The sequence below is a fragment of the Thamnophis elegans genome, chromosome 11 (assembly GCF_009769535.1).
Source record: "Thamnophis elegans isolate rThaEle1 chromosome 11, rThaEle1.pri, whole genome shotgun sequence".
NCBI lineage: Eukaryota > Metazoa > Chordata > Lepidosauria > Squamata > Colubridae > Thamnophis > Thamnophis elegans.
In genome coordinates, this window is record NC_045551.1 from 55,317,818 (window position 1) to 55,338,682 (window position 20,865).

General features: G+C 38.1%; 1 protein-coding gene across 1 annotated transcript in view; it reads left to right on the plus strand.

Moving 5' to 3' along the window:
* Nucleotides 1-19,184: 19,184 nt before the first annotated feature.
* The window catches only part of OBI1 (ORC ubiquitin ligase 1), a 36,506-nt gene continuing 34,825 nt past the window's right edge, over nucleotides 19,185-20,865 (plus strand). The window contains exon 1 of the mRNA XM_032226972.1: nucleotides 19,185-19,335. Coding sequence (XP_032082863.1) covers nucleotides 19,264-19,335 — 72 coding nt within the window. The 5' untranslated portion in view covers nucleotides 19,185-19,263. The remainder of the gene's footprint in view (nucleotides 19,336-20,865) is intronic.

Sequence of the window (20,865 nt, forward strand, 5' to 3'; positions counted from 1 at the left end):
GCTAAATCACAGTTTCTTCTATGCCAGTGTTTCTCAAACTTGTCAACTTGAAGATGTCTGGATTTCAACTCCCAGAATTCCCTAGCCAGCGAATGCTGGCTGAGGAATTCTGGGAGTTGAAGTCCAGACATCTTCAAGTTGACAAGGTTGAGAAACACTGTTCTATGCATACTTCTTCTTTAGGATGTGAGAAATTGCTTTCATTTAAGTTAAAAATGTTTAAAAGTAAGTAAAATGATTTCTGGGGTTTTTTTTAAAGATGAGAACATGTGCAATTTCCTTTGGCTGGAATGCATCAATTTTTATTTTTGTTTGCTATAGACCACTGAATTAATTAGCTTTGGAAGTTTAGACTTGTAGGAAAGGTCTTTGTATGATTTGTTTAGCTTTCTGCATTCCATGGTACTTCTCTGATGACTCCCAAATTCTTTCATCCTAATCACAATTCTGAATGAGTAGTCTATAAATAGGTTCTCAGTTCAGAGAATCCAGAGTGAGATTCACAACAAAAAGAGAGAGAGAGAGAGAGAGAGAGAGAAATCATAATGCAATATTCATTTTTATTGATTATATTTATAACCCAAGAGGTTTCCAATCCAGGCATTGATTAAACCCAGATCGCACAGGTGAAGTGTGGCAAAGAATGATAAGAAGCTGTTGGGAATGGGCAGAATATAATTTTTAAATAACATAAAAAATAAGTTATATTTCATTTTTGTAAGTCTTTGAAAGAGGGAGTTCATTTCAGGGACCATTCCGATGCCTAACCTACACAAACTGAAATGATCTTTGGGCTGATACATTTCCCAGAGACTTCAAAAAGTCAATAATTCCATTGTTTTGTGCTCAGCTGGTTATTTGGACTAAACTAAAATAGGATAGTGGCAGACCACAGAGTATCCACAGAAGGCAGTCATAGTTAACCTGAAGAAGAAGGTGTTAAGGAGATGAATCATTTTCAAATTGGAAAACCAAAATGATGATGATGTTTAACGATGATGATGATGAACAAGGAGAGATTCAACATGGAAATAAGGAGGAACTTTCTGACAGTGAGAACAATAAATCCATGGAACATAAGATACCTTCTGAAGTTGTGGGAGCTTCATCACTGGAAGCTTTCAAGAAGAGGTTGGACTGTCATCTGTCCGAAATGGTATAGGGTCTCCTATTTGGGCGGGGTGGGTGGGTGTTGAACTAGATCAGGGCTGTCCAAACTTGGGAACTTTAAGACTTGTGGACTCCAACTCCCAGAATTCCTTAGCCATGGCTAGCTAGGGAATTCTGGGAGTTGAAGTCTACAAGTCTTAAAGTTCCCAGGTTTTGACACCCCTGAACTAGATGGTCCCTTCCAATCATTCTGTTAATGATACGATGATGACAATGATACAAAGATGAGAATGAGGATGAGAAGGTTGAGGAAGAAGTAGAAGCAGGAGGAAGAGGAGGAGGAGGAAGAGGAGGGGGAGGAGGAGGAAGAAGAGGAAGAGGAAGAGGAAGAGGAAGAGGAAGAAGAAGAAGAAGAAGAAGAAGAAGAAGAAGAAGAAGAAGAAGAAGAAGAAGAAGAAGAAGAAGAAGAAGAAGATGATTATTTCTGTGGTTCTACAGGACAGGAGTCAATAAAGATTTCAAGCAAACAAATCTCATCAAAGCATTAGAAGAAATAATATCCTGCTTTATATTTTATTTACCCATGGAACTCTGTTCTAGGAAGAGGTGAATTTTCCTTTCCTGAAGATATTTAATATATGTTTTTTTCTTTATTCAGGACAAGGTTAAAATACAAAACTTCCTCCACCCACAAAAAAGAAAAAGAGAAGAAAAACCATGAAACAATCAAAACATTAAAAAAAGAAAAAGGTGCATAAAAAACCCTCCAACAAAAACATATACACCTATATTATCCTTCCTAACTGAATATTGACGAATACAATATTCAATTGAACAAATTAGTTTTGTCCCTTTAAATGTCTTATTTAGCGACAGAAATTTTGGACTTGAACCCTTTGCTGGAGATATTTGAATAAAGACTGAAGGCTGAAGCTACCTCTGAAAAGAAAGATTTTCATGAATCCAGATTAACTCCTGAACATATTCTTATAGCTTTCTTGAAAACCACATGAAAGGATGTATTACTGCTGTGTGATTCCAGGATTTTTGCTTTAATAAAATATTTTCGGGCATTTCTAATGGTTGTCCATCCAAATGTTAATCAAATTTGTCATCGATTGCTGGTTTTTCTTTTTCAAAACCAGCCAAAATTACCTATGTGCTGCTACCAACTCTGACTGATCTCATAATCTCATGATTAAGCCAAAGTATATGCAACTGAGATAATCACAAATTCTTCCTCTGTTACTCCATATTTTCATTCTTTTATTATCCTCCAGGTATACTTTTCAGTTTACATCTCTCTTTCCTTTTTTAGCGGGTATTCAAAGAAGCTAAGAGAATTTCTAAAACAGCAAAACAGAGTCTTAAATGTTTCAGTACCAGCTCTGCATTTGGCACCAATTGGAAATCTAGCTGGGTTTTCTACCAAATACAACTTCTGCTTTTCAAGCATACCCCATGGACCTGTTGATTGCACTGCAGATGCCAAGATATGATTACCTTAATTGTAAGCTCTGTGGAGTAAAGATTTGGTGTACCTGCTCCAAAGCATTATGCCCATAGTAACAAGAGTACCAGTAATATTTTAATTCTATTCTTTGTTGTGCCACCATTGTGAGCATTTTGATTGTATACTTCATGATACAATTGAGTCACCAATACAAATCTGTTCTGACCCCCTCCTCCGTCCAGTAACGAATGCCGAGACAAGCTTAGCTGGAATTCCACAGCACTTTATTAGCAGGGAACATAAATCTCGGTGGCTGAAAGCCCAAGCATAACAAACAGATAAGAACCTTGGCAGCAACTCAGACTTCGACAGAGACAGATAACAGCTTCTCCAGTGTTAAGAATGAAGTTGAATCCTGCAAAACCAGACTCCTCCCAGTCTCTCCTTAAATACAATCTTGAGAGGAGCCTAATTACAACCACCTGGTTCCAATTATCTTTCGCGTAGCTGTTCTCTCCGTCGATCTGCCCGGTGTTTCCGGGCATCCAGGACCACCTCCCTGGTCTCCTCATCACTACTCCAAGGCATGACGTCAGGAGCACACTCCCTTTGGCTTTCACCGCTGCTCTATGCCTCGGGTGCCTCCTGGTGGCCAAACAGTCTCTCTGCATCCTGCTCAGAGTCTGAACCCTGTCCAGGGTCCTCCACCTCTTCCAGAGCCAACTCATAAGGCTCCTAGCTGGTGGAGTCTGTTTGCAGCTCCAACGGCTCCTGCTGGGCCACAACACAAATCCATAGTCATATAGCCTCCCCACATATTTTTAAGCAAAAGGATTGGAGTAGTAAATATCTAGCTTATGAAGCTTCCAGAACAGTGTTTCTCAACCTTGGCAACTTCAAAATACGTGGACTACATCTCCTAGAATTCCTCAACCAACCATGTGTCAGAGTTTGTTGCATAAATTCAAATCCAGAAGCACACACGGATAATTGATGCAGCAGGATTCATTGACTTCTTTATATACATAAGAATAGATGAAAAATGTACAATACCACAGTGGTTCTTCCAAGTAAACACAAGGCAGGAGAGTTACAGGCAAACACAAGCAGTTAATTTCATTTCAGCAGACAAGTCTAGACAGACTGCTAGTTTACTTCTCAGAGCGGCAGACTGCTTAAGTTTCTGTTTCAATTCTCTGCACAGACTCAGATCTGTTTAAGCTCCCATTGGCAGACTTAGTTGCTATGCCTATTCATTGGCTGACCTTGTTCCCATGTCTCTACCAGTCATGAATATTTTAATACCATGCTGCCATGGGGAATTTTGGAGTTGAAGTCCACATATCAAGGTTGAGAAATTCTGGGTTAGAGACAAAGTATATTCTTTACATATGCAAAGTAGTGTCTTTCATTTGGCCTATTCACAGCTAACGACTCTCATACATAGCTTCTCTTAGACAATTGACATGTATCTCTAGCTATTGTTAATAATTAATAATAGTAATTAATATTAATATCTCTGCATGATACCTTGATTAGCTGACACCTATCTGGAGAATGAATGACTAGATTTGGCTTATTTAACTACTCATAGATATAGCAAATCATTATAATAGTATTATAGTATATAGTCCTATTGAGTAATTGTTCCTGAAGAATAATTCTAAATGCTGTACATCATGAATGGTATGGGATGATTGACACTGGATCATCACATATGATCCATGCTCTGTTGCATAGATACTTTCCTATTAGCAATTTTTCTTTCTAGTTAAAGCTGGTCTTCACTATAGTATTTTCTGAATTCTCCCTTAGAGAAGTAAAATATGTGGCTTGTTAGGTGTTGATGGATTAAGCTCCAATAATCATTAGTCACTGCTTATGATGATTGGGTTGAAGTACAACAGTTGGAGTCCAACAGAAACATGTATTCTCCACTGTTGGATTCTCCTTCAATGCTGTCATTCCCCTCTGATTTAGACCAATCATTAACTGACCAGATACTTATCCTGAGCTAAGCTAAAGATTTGTCAAATTGTTTTACACGGTTGTCAACATGAAAAGAAACAGCTCCTTATCACTTTTAAAAGGAGGTAAATAAATGAACTATTGCTTGCAATAGAAGAAAACATATGATGTTTATTTACTGTATATATCATATCTAGAGATTGTCCATCTCATAGAGCAACAAGAAAATACTCTCTGATTATGCACAGAATTTTCTTCTGAAAGGACTATTATCATCTATTTATCTATTGGATTTATATAGCATCCCAGAGCCATGGTAGTACAGTACTTAGAATGCAGTACTGCAAGCTACTTTTGCTGACTGCCAGCTACCAGCACTTAGGTAGATTGAGTCTCACCGGCTCAAGGTTGACTCAACCTTCCATCCTTCAAAAGTCAGTAAAATGAAAACTCAGATTATTGGGGACAATATGCTGACTCTGTAAACCACTTAGTAAGAGCTGCAAAGCACTGTGAAGTGGTATAAAAGTCCAAGTGCTATTACTACTACCATTCGATCTAAAAATGCATAAGTGACTAATTAAAGCAATTGGAATAACAATTACAACAAGCTAAACAAAAATACTAATAAAAAACTAAAATTAAAAAACGTAGAAGGGTGAACCAGTATCTTCCATACAGTATAACTGCCTTGCAGGCTCCCCATTTTTCTGTGATCCCCAAGCCTGCTGAAAAACCAAGTTTCATGTTATCTGGTTTAGGTAATGAAACATCTGAAAGAAAACAGCAAAGCTCAGAAAGCACCACGGACCCCCCATTACCACCCTAAGCTACAAATATTCTCCTTTGAAATGTAATGTTTCAGTTCTACCAATCTGAAAAATAAAAACCCACAGCATGTCTTGATCACATTTGAGCATATCTACAATACAATCCTGATATCTGTAAATTAATTGTCTTCTTTCCCTTTGTAAACCTTGGGAACTATAGTTTGACAGAAGAGGCTGCAAACATTTCAACAATATTTTCAGCACTCTCTTCAAAGAACAGCTCCCCGAAATCAGAGTGTCTATAATCGAACCAGGTTCATGTAATATTTACACGTTTTGATAGCTGGGTTTATTCCAGAATGCTTCAATTGAAAAATGAATACCAGAGTTTAAGTAACAGTTACAAGGAAATCAGACATATGTTATGAATTAACCGAGAGTTAATTTTATGTGATTGTAAATGTTAAAAACATGCTAAAGATCAATAGGCTTGTTTCAGCTAGTATATTGTGTAAATCCAACTTATTTTGGTTTACTCATTAATGTTGATTTAAATAACCTTAGCTGTGTTCAATATGCGAGCTCAAGGTTTTATTCTATCAAATAAAAACAAACCTAATAACCAAGAATCAATGCAGAGTTAAAGCAAAGCAGGATGCCATAATTTCCTACTCAGTCAATGCATTCTGAAGTCAAAGCAAATATATTGTTCATGCATGCAGATCCCAAAGTAGGGATATTGCTCAAAACCCACCAATAAAGGGAAATTTGCAACACTCATTTACCTTTGGCTCATAGTGACTACTGATATCCAAAAAGTATTTCAAATGTTTCTACACATAAGCAAACAAATGTTGCTATCAAATTCCTTCACTGGAGGAAATGAGACATTGTTGATTTTGGAAGAGAAGACAGATTTGTGGTCCTTCATTCATAATTGCTGGATCACAGTTGTTATTGGCTATGTTCTTAAGGTTAATGGAAACTGGATGTTCAACATCTGGGGGTGTGGGGGCACTATATCAAATTCAGGAGACCTGATTAACTCAAGATTAACTAACAAAGACTTTTGGATTGTGGATAATTTACAGGAATAAATACATAATTGTATGATATTGAAGTTAGTGTAAAAGCAAAATGGATGACAACAATGTCACACTTTTATATGTCACTAGCTGAATACCTGTGCTTTGGGATGAAACTATGTGCTTGGGCAATGCAGGAGAAATCTGGTTCACTCCACTTCAATCCGTTGGCTCAGTGATGGTCGGTGATTGAAACACATAAGGGAATATTGCTCCCACCACCTTGAGTCCGGAAGCAGTTCCATAGATGGAAGGTGTAGACATTTTGGTGAGGTACCGACGTTTAGTATTGTAAAGAGCCCCAGACCACTCCTGAGTGATGGAGTGAAATGTCTGCCAGTTTGAACTGATGTAATGGAATGTGAGGCAACTGGCAGTTGGAACAGAGTTTTTTTCAGGTGGGGAGAGGGAGTAGAATGTCTAATTCCTTAGCATCAGAGCATTTAATTACTGTATATGAGATACTAATGATCTGATGGTCATTTTGAAAAATCCTTTCTTAGCAAGCACCTAGAAGCCAAGAAGAATATATGTGCCAAATTTCAAGTTATAAGAGCCAAGGTGGCACAGTGGGTAGAGTGCAGTACTGCAACCACTTCAGCTGACTGCTATCTGCAGTTCGGCGGTTCAAATCTCACCGGCTCAAGGTTGACTCAACCTTCCATCCTTCCGAGGTGGGTGAAATGAGGACCCAGACTGTGGGGGCGATATGCTGACTCTGTAAACTGCTTAGAAAGGGCTGAAAGCTCTATGAAGCGGTATATAAGTCTAACTGCTATTGCTATTGCTAAGTTTGTAGTCTTTACGGTTCTGGAGATTTCATGATGAGGGAGTGGTGTTTGGCTTTTATAGATGAAGATTCTGGAGAATATCCTAAACTATTATACGTTTTAAATCAATACAATGCTTCATTATGCTGGGATAGGTAGCGATCCTAGTATGATTTGGAAGAGATACTTCAGATAGTTTGCACAGCTACAAAACAGCCGCATGACTGCACAAACCAACGTAGCTACTCTAATGAGTAGGAACGGCATAGAAACACTTGTGCTCTCGTGCATTCTGAAGCACCTTTTCTAAACGGAATCTGAAGCCTTGCATCGTCCTAGTATAATATAGATACCCTGTGGGAGGATGAACTAGTGCATTAAGCTGTGTATTTCAATAATAGTACACATCCATAAAATTATGCATGGACCGGGATACTTGCGTTAATGGGAACAAAATGTTTCAATTATATCAGTTACTTGAACTATGGGCTATGCAACCTCATCTGAATATTCTTAATCCCAAAGGACAATCAGACTAGTGGCAGTAAGATTAGTTCTTCTATTTTCATTAGGGTTTTATGGATTTTGAAAAGATATGGCTCTTTCTAACTAAGGAAATGATTAACTGTGCATAGGTGCATTTTATTAGACTAAACATTAGTTTCTAACCAGGCGTGGTATACACTTACCTTCCCTGCTAGTTCACAAAGGTGAGTTCGTGAGCACGCATGCTCGCTTCACTTGCACACGCCACCTCCATGCATGTGCAGGTGCTTCTGCGCATACACTTTTGGTTAAAAGAAAATGGCCTAAATGGAATGCGATAGATCCAGGTGTGGGTGGGCAGAGCCACCCATGATTTCCGCTACCGGTTCAGGAGATCCAGCCCAAACTGATTGAATACCACCACTGTTTCTAGCCTAACTGAGTACTGTAATTTATTAATGGGAACTGATTAACTGACTAACCTGTTAATGGAAACTGGTTAAATATGAATATGGGCAGAGTTATATGTACCTTTTGTAGCTCCTGGAGGAGAAGAGGGACAATAAGTCACTTTTTCCAGTTCCATTGTAATTCTGAATGGTCACTAAACAAATTTTTCTAAGTTGAGCACTCTCTGTATAGTCAATTTGATTTCTATGTACTGCATCTGGTTATGTCTACATGAAGAGGCATCGTTTTGGTTGTTTGAAGGCCGTTAGCTATGAAGAAATCTTTGGAGTGGCAGAAGTGGATAAGTGTCAGGCCTGCATTTATATTCCTTTTAGAATTTTGGCCTGCCACACTTTCTCTTATTTCATTATGCTGTTTCATTAGTATAGTCGATGGGAGGGGGGAATAGACAGGAGTGAGATTGTGGAATGTATTGTTTTCATTCTTTACTAGAAGCCAAGGTCATCCTTTGTCTCCGTACTTTGACACTTGACTGGAAGCAACTGGGTGTGGATGCCAGCGTGGAAGAAGAAGATTGGACCATGTGATGGATTGTGGGTGTGGCGACAAGATCATGAATTTTTAACTGGGTGGAATTCTGATGTAATTTCCAGAATTGGGATTAACACAGATGTGCTAAGATGTCTGCTTTATTAAATTGGAACTAAAAGGATTGTTTTGCCTTGGACTCTGATTTAATTCTACATGATACTAGGAACGCTGACAATAAGACAGCGTCCTGTTCCATTTTATTTCATAAATGTTTTAGCCCAATTAATTTTCTTCTTTCATGTTTCCCACTCTGGCATGTCAGTCACCAATCACAAGCAACACCTTGCTTGCAAAATGTCCTAGATTTCTTTAAATATAAATCAATGAAGAAGGAAGACAAACGGTTTAGATTTTAATGTGAGTCCCTTTATTCTCTATATAGTGAAGTGCTGAAGTATATTATCATCTCTGGTGGACATTCCCCAAAGCAAAAACAAATTGGACAAAAATGCATACTTGATTAGAAAAAAATGTTTGAAATAGCATATAGATTTTAATCCAGAACTATTTTTGTTAGGCATAGTACCAGAAAAATATGATAAAGGATATGTATATTTGATATTACATGTTTTAACAATAGCAAGAATTGTATTTGCACAACACTGGAAAAGCTCGGAAACACCTATGGAAGAATATATAAGTAGAAAAATATTGGACTGTGCAGAAATAGACAGATAAACTCTGAAGATAAAAGAAAAAGAAGATACAGAATATTTTCGAACTTGGGACTTGTTTTATCAGTGGTTAGCCAACAGGGTAGAAATTAGGAACTTAAGAAGTATTATTAGAATAGAATAGAATAGAATAGAATGGAATGGAATGGAATGGAATGGAATGGAATGGAATAGAATAGAATAGAATAGAATAGAATAGAATAGAATAGAATAGAATAGAATTCTTTATTGGCCAAGTGTGATTGGACACACAAGGAAATTGTCTTGGGTGCAGATGCTCTCAGTGTACATAGAAAGACAAGATACATTCGTCAAGAATCATCAGGTACAGCACTTAATGATACTCATGGGGTACAAATAAGCAATAAAATCATAGTAGTTAACAATCAATATAAAGCAACAAGCAACAAAGTAATAGGAACGATGAGAAGACTAATAGTAATAGTAATGCAGCCTTAGTGAATAGTTCGACAGTGTTGAGGGAATTATTTGTTTAGCAGAGTGATGGTATTCAGGACAAAAACTGTCCTTGTGTCTAGTTGTCTTGGTGTACAGTGCTCTATAGTGTCGTTTTGAGGATAGGAGTTGAAACAATTTATGTCCAGGATGCGAGGAGTCTGTAAATATTTTCACTGCCCCCTTTTTGACCCGTTTGACTATGTAAAGGAATTGACCAGCTATAAGGGGACATTTCCTGACAGTGAGAACAATTAATCAATGGAACAACTTGGCTCCGGAAGTTGTGGGTACTCCAACAGTGGAAGTTTTTAAAAAGAGGTTGGACAACTATTCGTCTGAAATGGTATATAGTGTTTCCTGCCTGAGTAGGGGTCGGACTAGAAGACCTCCAAGGTCCCTTCCAAATCTGCTAATCTGTTATATACAGGCAGAGTTTGAGTGAGAGACATGTCCATCCTGTAGCTTAATCAAGGAGATGGGTTATATATTTTTTTCCGCCGGGCCATTTAGACCAATCACATTGTGCTAATTGGACAAATATATACGTGTTCACCAATCTTAAGGCTATAAAAACTGTTCATCTGTTCAGTTGCAGGCCATTTAATTTTGGATGCCTCATTGCCAGTTGGTAACAGTAATTAGCATTCCCCATACCGTGGCAGCTTCCCCGAAGCTATGCTAAGCAGGGTTGCCCTTTTGTGTGGAAACATAAGCAGAGCTGTGCAAATGATTCTGGCCACCCATCTTAGAGACAGACGCTCGAGCTCCTGCTTCTTGGCTCAGGACCGCTGCCTTCAAGGCCCACCTGCAGACCTTATTTACCGATTATTAATGACAGGAACTGTCAGAAACTTTGAAAGGCACAGCGTGGAACCTGGGGCTCTGCCACCACCCACCCCCCCACAACTATCCTCCGTAGAGCAGTAATGTCATTGAATGGCATCTGATTCTACGTCCTGCCTTTTGCTCGCCATGAATAGGTTTGATTCGTTGGATTCTAGAAAGGCAAAATCGGGTCCAGCCTGAGCATATGAGTGGGCACATTTGTTTGCTCTTCAGTTTATTACCGCTATGAAATTCTGCCGTGCAGCTTGGGACCCTCCAAGAGACTCGGTGTGCTGTAAACTGAATGTGATTTGCTAAAGCTTTGTATCAGGGGTGAAATCCAGCAGGTTCTGACAGGTTCTGGAGAATCGGTAGTGGAAATTTTGAGTGGTTTGGAGAACCGGCAAATGCCACCTCTAGCTGGCCCCAGAGTGTGGTGGGAATGGAGATTTTGCAATACCCTTCCCCTGGAGTGTGGAGGGAATGGGGATTTTGCAGTATCCTTCCCCTGGAGTGGGGAGGGAATGGAGATTTTGCAATATCCTTCCCCTGGAGTGGCGGGGGGGGGGGTAGAGATTTTGCAATATCCTTCCCCAAGGAATGGGGAGAGAAGGGGGATTTTGTAGTATCCTTCCCCTGCTATGCCCACCAAGCCACGCCCACAGAACCAGTAGTAAAAAAATGAATTTCACCATTGCTTTGAATACAATATGTTTGCCTGGGCTTCTTACACTTAGGCAAGAAAAATCAAAAGCACACATATGAACTGGGTGAAACTAGGCTGAATAGCAGTAACTATGAGAATGATCTTTGAGCATTAGTGGAAAACAATTTAAATATTAGCCAGTAGTGTGCAGCGGCAGCCAAAAAAGCCAATGCAATCTTAAACTGCATTAGCAGAGGGATACAATCAAGATCAAGTGAGATTCTAATCCCCTGCTATAAAGATTTATAGGGGGTGACCAGGGACGATATGATAGCAGAGTTCCAATATCTCAGGGGCTGCCACAAAGAAGAGGGGGTCAACCTATTTTCCAATGCACCTGAAGGAAGGACACAAAGCAATGGGTGGAAACTAATCAAGGAGAGAAGCAACCAGCTAGCGACCCCCAGGGGGAGAGCCTTCTCTGTGGGAGCGTCTTCCCTCTGGAATGAGCTGCCCCTGGAGCTTCACATAATACCCGACCTCCGGGCCTTCCGACGCGCCCTAAAAAGTTGGCTTTTCCAGCAAGCCGGCCTGGCCTGAACAAAATAAAATAAATGATTGATTTAATTGTTAATTTTAATCTAATTTTTAAAATGTTATTGTTAATATTAATTGGGTTTGTTTTTGGATACTCTATCTAATTTCCTTTTTAACTTTTGTAATATGTGTTGTTGTTTTTTTAATGTTGTACGCCGCCCTGAGTCCTTTGGGAGAAGGGCGGCATATAAATCCAATAAACAAACAAATTTGTTTGTTTGTCTACTATGGTGTAAAGTTTCCTGCTTGAGCAGGGGGTTGGACTAGAAGACCTCCAAGGTCCCTTCCAGCTCTGGTAGAAAGCTTTTGATTTTGGGGAGAGCTACCTCAACAGCAAAGGAACCAGCAGCCTGGAAATTTGCTGGAGACTAGTACTTGGTAAAGCAGTCCTGAAAACCTTGGAAAAGATATTCAAATGCCATGATGTGTTCTACAGCTACAAAAGCTACAATTGTGCAAGCAATGCCATTCCCTGTGACTCTTTATAGGAACTAAAGTTGGACTTTAAGGAAGTAGGACAGGAAGAATATTGATGCCTTTGCTTGATGATGCTGAAGATTCCTCAGACTACCGTGGACAGCAAGAAATGACCATACTGTTGAGAGTTGAGAAAGAACAGATCAAGGATAGATCTTGGAGAAAAATCTATCTAAGTTGTCACGAGGAAACAACTCAATGGCGCTTAATCAATCAAAAGACCCCTTTCTCACCAATGGTTTAAAAAAACAATCAAAGAACTACATTCATTAGCAAACACCATTATTGTACAATGAAGCAATTTTAAGAATAATAGATCAAGCACTGACAAATCCCAAGCAGTTGAGAATGGCATGCAATGAAACTGGATGCATTGTATGATGCCGGACAACTTTGATAGGAAATGTGATGTATGATGGCACAATTTAAGCTAAGTTGAATTTTTTTAAAAAAATAATAATTGGCCATTCCCATGAGCAATACATTCTAGGAATCAGATGGATAAGTTAGTAAAGCATTAATGGGAGAACTGAAGCTTTCAAGTTCTGAAATAAGCATAACTGGTGAAAGACCAAGCTTGAAGGACCCACTATGGTGACTTACTGTAAGTCAGTGACTTACCGTATTTTTCAGAGTATAAGACGCACCGGAGTATAAGACGCAGCAAGGTTTTGAAGAGGAAAATTTATAAAAAAGTTTTTGCACTCTGCAAACCTCCCAAAAACGCCCCCCGCCCCAAGGCATGAATAGCCTTTAGGGAGCTTGCAGAGTGCAAAAATGTTTTTTTAATGTTTTAATAAAAACGAGACCAAACGGCCCATTTGTCATTAAAAAAAAAAGCATGGATAGCCTTTAGGGAGCTTATAGAGTGCTTCTGAGGGTTGGGGGGGGGGTTAAATTGAGCAAAAAAAGGACCAAAGAGCTTCTTGGATGAGAAGTGAAACGTCTTCAAAGAAAAACCGGAAAGCCCAGTTGCCTCTTGAAATAAGCGGTTCACCGACAAAAGGGCGAACATCAAAAGTGCGCCCGACTAAACCGCGGTGACAAAACCGCGAGTTCTAAAGCGCGCCGACGAATGAGCGCTGAAGCGCGGCAACAACAGCACAGAGACAGAAGCGCGCTGTAAACTTAACCCTAACCCTAACCCTAACCCTAAAACTAAAACTAAAACTAAAACTAACCCTTACCTTAACTTAAATCATGCTTCTGTCGGCGTGCTGTTGTCGCCACGTTGATGACATTGCGTTGATGATGTCGTGGTTTTAGCACCGCGGTTTTGTCGGCACGCTTTGTCGTGCGCGCATTTGTCAGATCACGGAAATAACCACCTTTGGGCCAAGAATGTTCATACTGTACTTTTTTGCCAGAAGAGAAAACCAAGATCTTATAGTTAAATAAACAAATAATGAGTTCACACATGACATTTGTCACAAATCTTTTCAGCCAATCAAAAAAACTCCATTAATCCATATCGATTTATAATGATAACTACATTTGAACCGAATCTCCTGATTAAGAATACAATCAAAAACATGCAGAACACTTTCCAACGCCTCGTTTAAATTAGATTCATTTTGCTGATTAATTATTCAAAGGAAAGTTTTAAAACAAAATCTTAAACTCTATTAAAAATTAATTGAATTCACTTTTTCATTGACCCATTCTGACTTTGGGTATATATTAGAAATCACACCTAATAATCCGAATAGATGTTTTAGACCTAGCTTAGTAATCATTCTGTCATCTGCCAGATAATTGTTCATTCATAAATATTGATTTCAGGTCCATTCTTTTTCCTTTCTTAAACAGCATCTTATTTTCCTATAACTTAATCCTGCGGTTTCAACTCCAACAAGTTTTTTCTTTTGGATTCCAACAAAATATCTTTTAAAATATTTATTTGGTTGCTTATTTGCTAATCAGGAGGGTTGTTTGTTGTCTCTGCTCATGGCAATTTAGTTGTAAGTTAGATGTTCTGTAGCCAGCCTCATTCAGCCAAACCTGGTGTTGAATTGAGAGAATCAGAAGAATTAAAGTTACAATAAAGAGTTACTGTACCTCACTTTTTGAAGGCTTTAAACAAATACCTTTTAAAAACAGGTGTTAAAGGACTGTCCCAGTTTTGATTCTAATATTTATGGATTTAACTTCAGTTTTATGTCTCAGTGGAAATACATGAGAAACCTCCATAACTGATAATATATGTCTGGAAAGAAGGGAGGGAGGGAGGAAGGGAGGAAGAAGAGAAAGGAAGGAAGGAAGGAAGGAAGGAAGGAAGGAAGGAAGGAAGGAAGGAAGGAAGAAAGAAAGAAAGAAAGAAAGAAAGAAAGAAAGAAAGAAAGAAAGAAAGGTTGTGGAAAGGAATATCTATATTAGCTGGCTGGAAGACATCCTGCAGAAGGCAATGTGCCTTTTATTTTACTGATAAATTCAGAAAGATTCACCCTTATACCATACATGCTTATTCAAAAGGAATCCTCCAGAAAAGCAGGATATATTTCAATATAGTGATGGAATGTCCAGCCGGAGAAGGAGTGGAAAGAATGTTGACAATATATCCAGGGGTGAAATTCAGCAGGTTCTGACAGGTTCTGGAGAACCGGTAATGAAATTTTTGAATAGTTCGGAGAACTGACAAATAACACCTCTAGCTGGCCTCAGAGTGGGGTGGGAATGGATATTTTTTAGTATCCTTCCACTGCCACGTCCATCAAGCCATGCTCACAGAACTGGTAGTAAAAAAACAGAATTTCACCACTGAATAGATCTATGAAGATTCTCAACCATCCAGGCATAGTTGTCTCCAAGGTGCTTTTTCGGGTATTTGTGGTATAACTGATGAAGCTTCTTGCATGAGAAGCAAAATTTCTACTTCTTCTTCTTCTTCTTCTTCTTCTTCTTCTTCTTCTTCTTCTTCTTCTTCTGCTTCTTCGTCTTCTTCTTCTTCGTCTTCTTCTTCTTCTTCTCCTTCTCCTCCTCCTCCTCCTCCTCCTCCTCCTCCTCCTCCTCTTCCTCCTAAAACAGTCTACTTCCTTTTAAAAAAAGAACTATGAGACAATGTTGGCAATAGGACTACATCTTCCCAGGGACTAAGGGACACATTCCAGATAGAGCCTCAAGGAAAGAAACTGCACAATCCTGGATGAGGGAGGGAAGAAGAAATTCAGGGAAGCCACACCCTAAAAACTCCCAAAGTGTGTCTATTAGGTTAGAACAGTGGTTCTCAACCTTTTTTTGGCCATGCCCCACCTAAGCATCTCTAAAATCCTGATGCCGCTCCCCCCATGACATCTGATTCTTACTTTACTCAAAAAGTGAATTCTACCCACCCAGAGGAAGCCTAAAAGACCATTAACTTGGTTTAAACAAGGTTCAAATTGCCCCATTAAAAATCAAATAGGCAGTAGATATAGAACCCAGACGAGGCACTGTTAAATGGAAAAGTGGGGGAAGAAGGAGTATACAGAAAAGAAAATATTAAATATATAAGTATACAGCCACAAGCGAGATATAAAGGGGAGGAAAATATAGCTGGGATAGATTAGTGAAGGTAAGGGAGTAAGAAATGATATCAAATTATATTTGAGTCTGCAGAAATACCATCCCAGGGAAATGTAAACTGAGGCTGGAAAGAGACACCTACAATAATAGAAAAGAGAGAAAGAAGGAGAACATGAAAGGAAGATGGGGGAAAGAAGAAAGAGGCAAGGAGGATGGAAGGGAGAGGAAGAGAAGGAGAGAGGGTAGGAAGGAGAAGAGGAAGAAGAGGAGGAGCAGAAGAAAGGCGAGGGAAGAAGGAAGGGGAAGGAGAGGAAGAAGGAAGAAAGTAGAGAAGGGAGGGAGAAAAGAAAGGGAAAATGAGGTGAAGGGATGGTAGGGAAGAAGGGATGGTAAATAAAGCAACCCAAATTGTATATTATAACCTATTAAATGAAATAATGAATGTATAAGAATGATAAATGTATAGAAGAATAACAACTATGTGAATGTATACTTAAAATGCTATGTAAGAGAATAAAAAATAAAAAAATTTCTGGGGAAAAAAATCGCCCCCTCTGGGGCTTGGGCCAGTGCTGGGTTACAACCGGTATGCCCCGGTACGGGTGTACCATTTCCTGCTGGGAGCCCCAGGTACCGTTCAGGTATGGTGTTCCAGAAGGTCTGCCTGCCCATCCACGCTCCTTACCGGGCTTCGGGCACAGAGCATACAGCGCCTGCGTGATGCTCCGCCAAACAGCTGGAGCATTGCGGAGGCGTTGCGGAGCATTGTGGGTATTAAGTACATATGTGCGCTCTGTGTGTGTTCATGTGGTAGATACCCAGCCCTGTTGCATCATACTGGTTGCAACGGGATCCGGAACCCACCACTAGCCTGGGTCCATGTTGAGAACCACTGGATTAGAAGGTTATGGTGTAGGTCTGGGGAGATTTTGTCTATTGGGTGTAAGCAAATAAATAACTTGATTTGATTGGATCACACAGTATCATCTTTGGGCATGGATCTCACAATACAAGTCAGAAAAAATATTATTACTATAAGATGTCCAGTGAGGTACTACAATATAACATAAGCATGGGCATTGGAAGATACCGTATTTTTCAGAGTATAAGATGCCCTTCACTCCCCCCCATAGAGGGTGAAAATCTGGGTGCCTCCTACAAACTGAACACAGCATTTTTGGCCTCTGAAACCTCGTCCCTTCACAAAAATGGACATCAGAGGGCTCGGGAGGCCTGCAAAATGCTCCTGGGGGCTGGGGAGAGCAAAAATGAGTGAAAAACAGGCCGTTTTTTGCTTGTTTTTGTCTCCCCAACTCCCAAGTGCACTCTACAAGCCTCCTAAAGGCCAAAAACGGGCTCGTTTTTTCAAAAAAAAACCAGCCATTTTTGCTCATTTTACCCCCCAGCCCCCAGGAGCACTTTACAGGTCCCCCAAACTCTTTGCATGCCCCGTTTTTCACAAATATCACCTCTGGCTGGCCCCAGAGTGGGGTGGGAATGGAGATTTTGCAATATCCTTTCTCCTGGAGGGACTGGGAATATAGATTTTGCAATATCCTTTCCCTGCCATGCCCACCAAGCCATGCCCACAAAACTGGTAGTAAAAAAATTTGAATTTCAGCACTGGCCAAATTCCTAAGTACACTAAGTATTCCTAAGCTATAGCTATACAGTATAGGTAGCCCTCAATTTACAACCATTAATTTAGTGACCATTCAAAGTTACAATGGCATCCCCATGGTCCACATGATCAAAATTCAGACACTTGGCAACTGGCATGTACTTATGACAGTTGCAGTGTCCCAGGATCCTGTGATCTCCCTTTGCGACCTATGACAAGCAATGTCAAAGGGAAAGCCAGATTCACTTAACAATCATGTTACTAATGTTAACAGGTACAGTGATTCATTTAACAACTCTGGGAAGAAAGGTCGTAAAATGGGGCAAGCTTCACTTAACAACTGACTTGCTTAGCAACATAAATTTGGATCTCAATTCTGGTTGAAAGTTGAGAAGTACCAGTATCTACAGAGCTGCATATGTCCCAAATCATTTTGGAGATCCATTACTAATTGTGTAGGTCAGTGTTACTCAACCAATGATTCCCCAGGTGACAATCCTTCAATCATTTAGATGGGAAGCAGAACAGAGGAATTTCACTACCTGTTTCTCCGGGTAGTTCTCTGCTTACAAGAGTTTGTTTAATTAAATAAGTGACTGTCTAGGTGCTTTTATTTTATTTTATATTTTATTACTTTTTATTTTATTTTTTATCTTTTATTTTATTTTATTTTATATAATTTATTATTTTATTTTATTTTTTATTATTACTTTATTCATTATTTTATTCTATTTTATGTATTATTTTATTTTATTTTTTATTTTATTTTATTTATTATTTTATTTATTTATTTTATTTATTTTATTTATTTTATTTATTTTATTTATTTTATTTATTTTATTTATTTTATTTATTTTATTTAATTTTTTATAAATTTTATTTTATTTTATTATTTTATTTTATTATTTATTTTATTTATTTTATTTATTTTATTTATTTTATTTTTTATTTTTTATTTTTTATTTTTTATTTTTTATAATTTTATTTTATTTTATTTTAATATTAATTTTATTTTATTTTATTATTTTATTTTATTATTTTATTTTATTTGTTTTATTGTTTTATTGTTTTATTGTTTTATTGTTTTATTGTTTTATTTATTTTATTATTTTATTATTTTATTATTTTATTATTTTATTATTTTATTATTTTATTATTTTATTATTTTATTATTTTATTATTTTATTATTTTATTATTTTATTATTTTATTTTATATTTTATTTTATTTTATTTTATTTTTTATTTTATTTATTTTTTTATTTTATTTTATTTTATTTTATCTTATTTTATTTTATTTTATTTTTATTTTATTTTATTTATTATTTTTATTTTATTTTATTTTATTTTATTTTATTTTATTTTATTTTATTTTATTTTATTCTATTCTATTCTATTCTATTCTATTCTATTCTATTTTATTTTATTTTATTTTATTTTATTTTATTTTATTTTAATTTTATTTTTTATTTTTATTTTTTTATTTTATTATTTTATTTTATTTTTTATTTTTTATTTTTTATTTTATTTTATTTTTTTAAATTTTATTTTATTTTATAAGCGAAGGACGACCGCCCTTAAAAGAATCGCGATTTCTCGCGCCGCCCCTTCCTCCTCCTCCGAGGTCGAGAGTTCTGCAAAAAAAGGCGTTCTCCCCCCCCTGACGGAGGGAAGGAAAATTGGCCTCGGCGGCTTGCCGTACGCGAAGCCTTTAAGCAGCGTGAGAGTTGGAAGAGCGAGGGTTCCCTTTTCCGTTCCCTGCTGCGGCGCTTGCAGCTGGTGGGTTGGAACTTTCACGCTCGCGGGATTCGAAACGTCACAATGGCTCAGAACGTTCAGAATGTTACATTGTCTCTCACGCTGCCCATCACTTGCCACATTTGCTTGGGAAAGGTAAACGCCAGCCTCGCCTTTGGGCTGATTACAAAGGGACCGCGCGGAGTGGGAAACGTGTCCGGCGCCGGCGCCACTCCCTGGGAAAGGCGCGTGGGACGCAGAAAAGCCCCCGCTTGGGCCAAGCGCTTTTTTCTTTTTCATTCCACGCGTTCTTTCTTCTCTCTCTCTCTCTCTCTCTTTTTTCCTCCTCCCTTTTATCTTAAAAAAACAACCGTCGCGTGGCTTGAATGGGCGATTATACCCTAGCTTTGTCCTCGCTTTGAAAAGGCTCGCCGGAAAGCTTAGGACTGCGGTGGCTGTTCGAGAGACAGGAGAAGGAAGGCCTCAGATTAGGTGGAGAATGGCATGGGAGCCAAAGCGAGGGATTTTGCCTTCGGGGAAGCTGTATTTCCGCTTTCCAAACGTGCTTTCAATGGTCGGCTTCTTAATAATAATAATAATAGTAGTAGCAATAATAATAAGGACTCGAGCTGTTGAGCTACCAACCAGTCCCAAAGACTGTGAATCTCACCAAAGATAATAATAATAATAATAATAATAATAATAATAATAATAATAATAATGCCTCTACTAGGAACAACATATATTTTAAGAGAGTACTTGGTTGATACTTGGTACTTGGTAGCAACCTGCATCAACTATTAGCAACAGTCAATGGTATTTGTGACACATCTTTAAATGTTCACTTGACTGAGTTACATGTTTAATGAATAATAATAATAACAACAACAATAAACATCTGGCTGGCTGTACAATGTTTAATAATAATGGCATTTGTCAATGATATTTATGACACATTTTTAAAGGTTCAGTTGACCGAGTTTCAGGTTTTAATTAATAATAATAATAAATAATAAAATAAAATTCTTTTATGTACCATGTCCAAGAATTGTGTAAGATACATCAAAAAATTGCAGCTTCCTGCAATAATACCAGCGGAACTGCAAAAAACTGCGCTACTTGGAACATCGTATATTTTAAGAAGGTACTTGGTTGATACCTAGGATGCTGGCAGCAACCTGTATCAACCATTAGCACCAGTCAATGGCATTTGGGATGCATTTTTGAATGTTCAGTTGATTTGAGTTTCATGTTCTAAATGAATAGCGTATATAATATTAATAAAAAACAAACAATGATACCCATTGTCATTGGGGCACTTGGCACCATGTCCAAGAATTTTATAAAACACATCAACCAATTGAAGCTTCCTGTAATAACACCAGGGAAACAGCAAAAAACTCTGTTACTCGGAACATCGTACATCTTAAGAAGGTACTTGGTTGATATCTAAGACACTGGCAGCAACCCGTATCAACCATTAGCACCAGTCAATGGTATTTGTGTGCGTTTTTGAATGTTCAGTTGACTGAGTTTCATGTTTAGTGAAGAAAGTATATAATTATAATAATTGGTCGATACCTAGAATGCTGGCAGGAACCTGTATCAACCATTCAGTGCCAGTCAATAATAATTGTGATATATTTTTAAATTCAGTTTACTGAGTTTCATGTTTTATGAATAAAA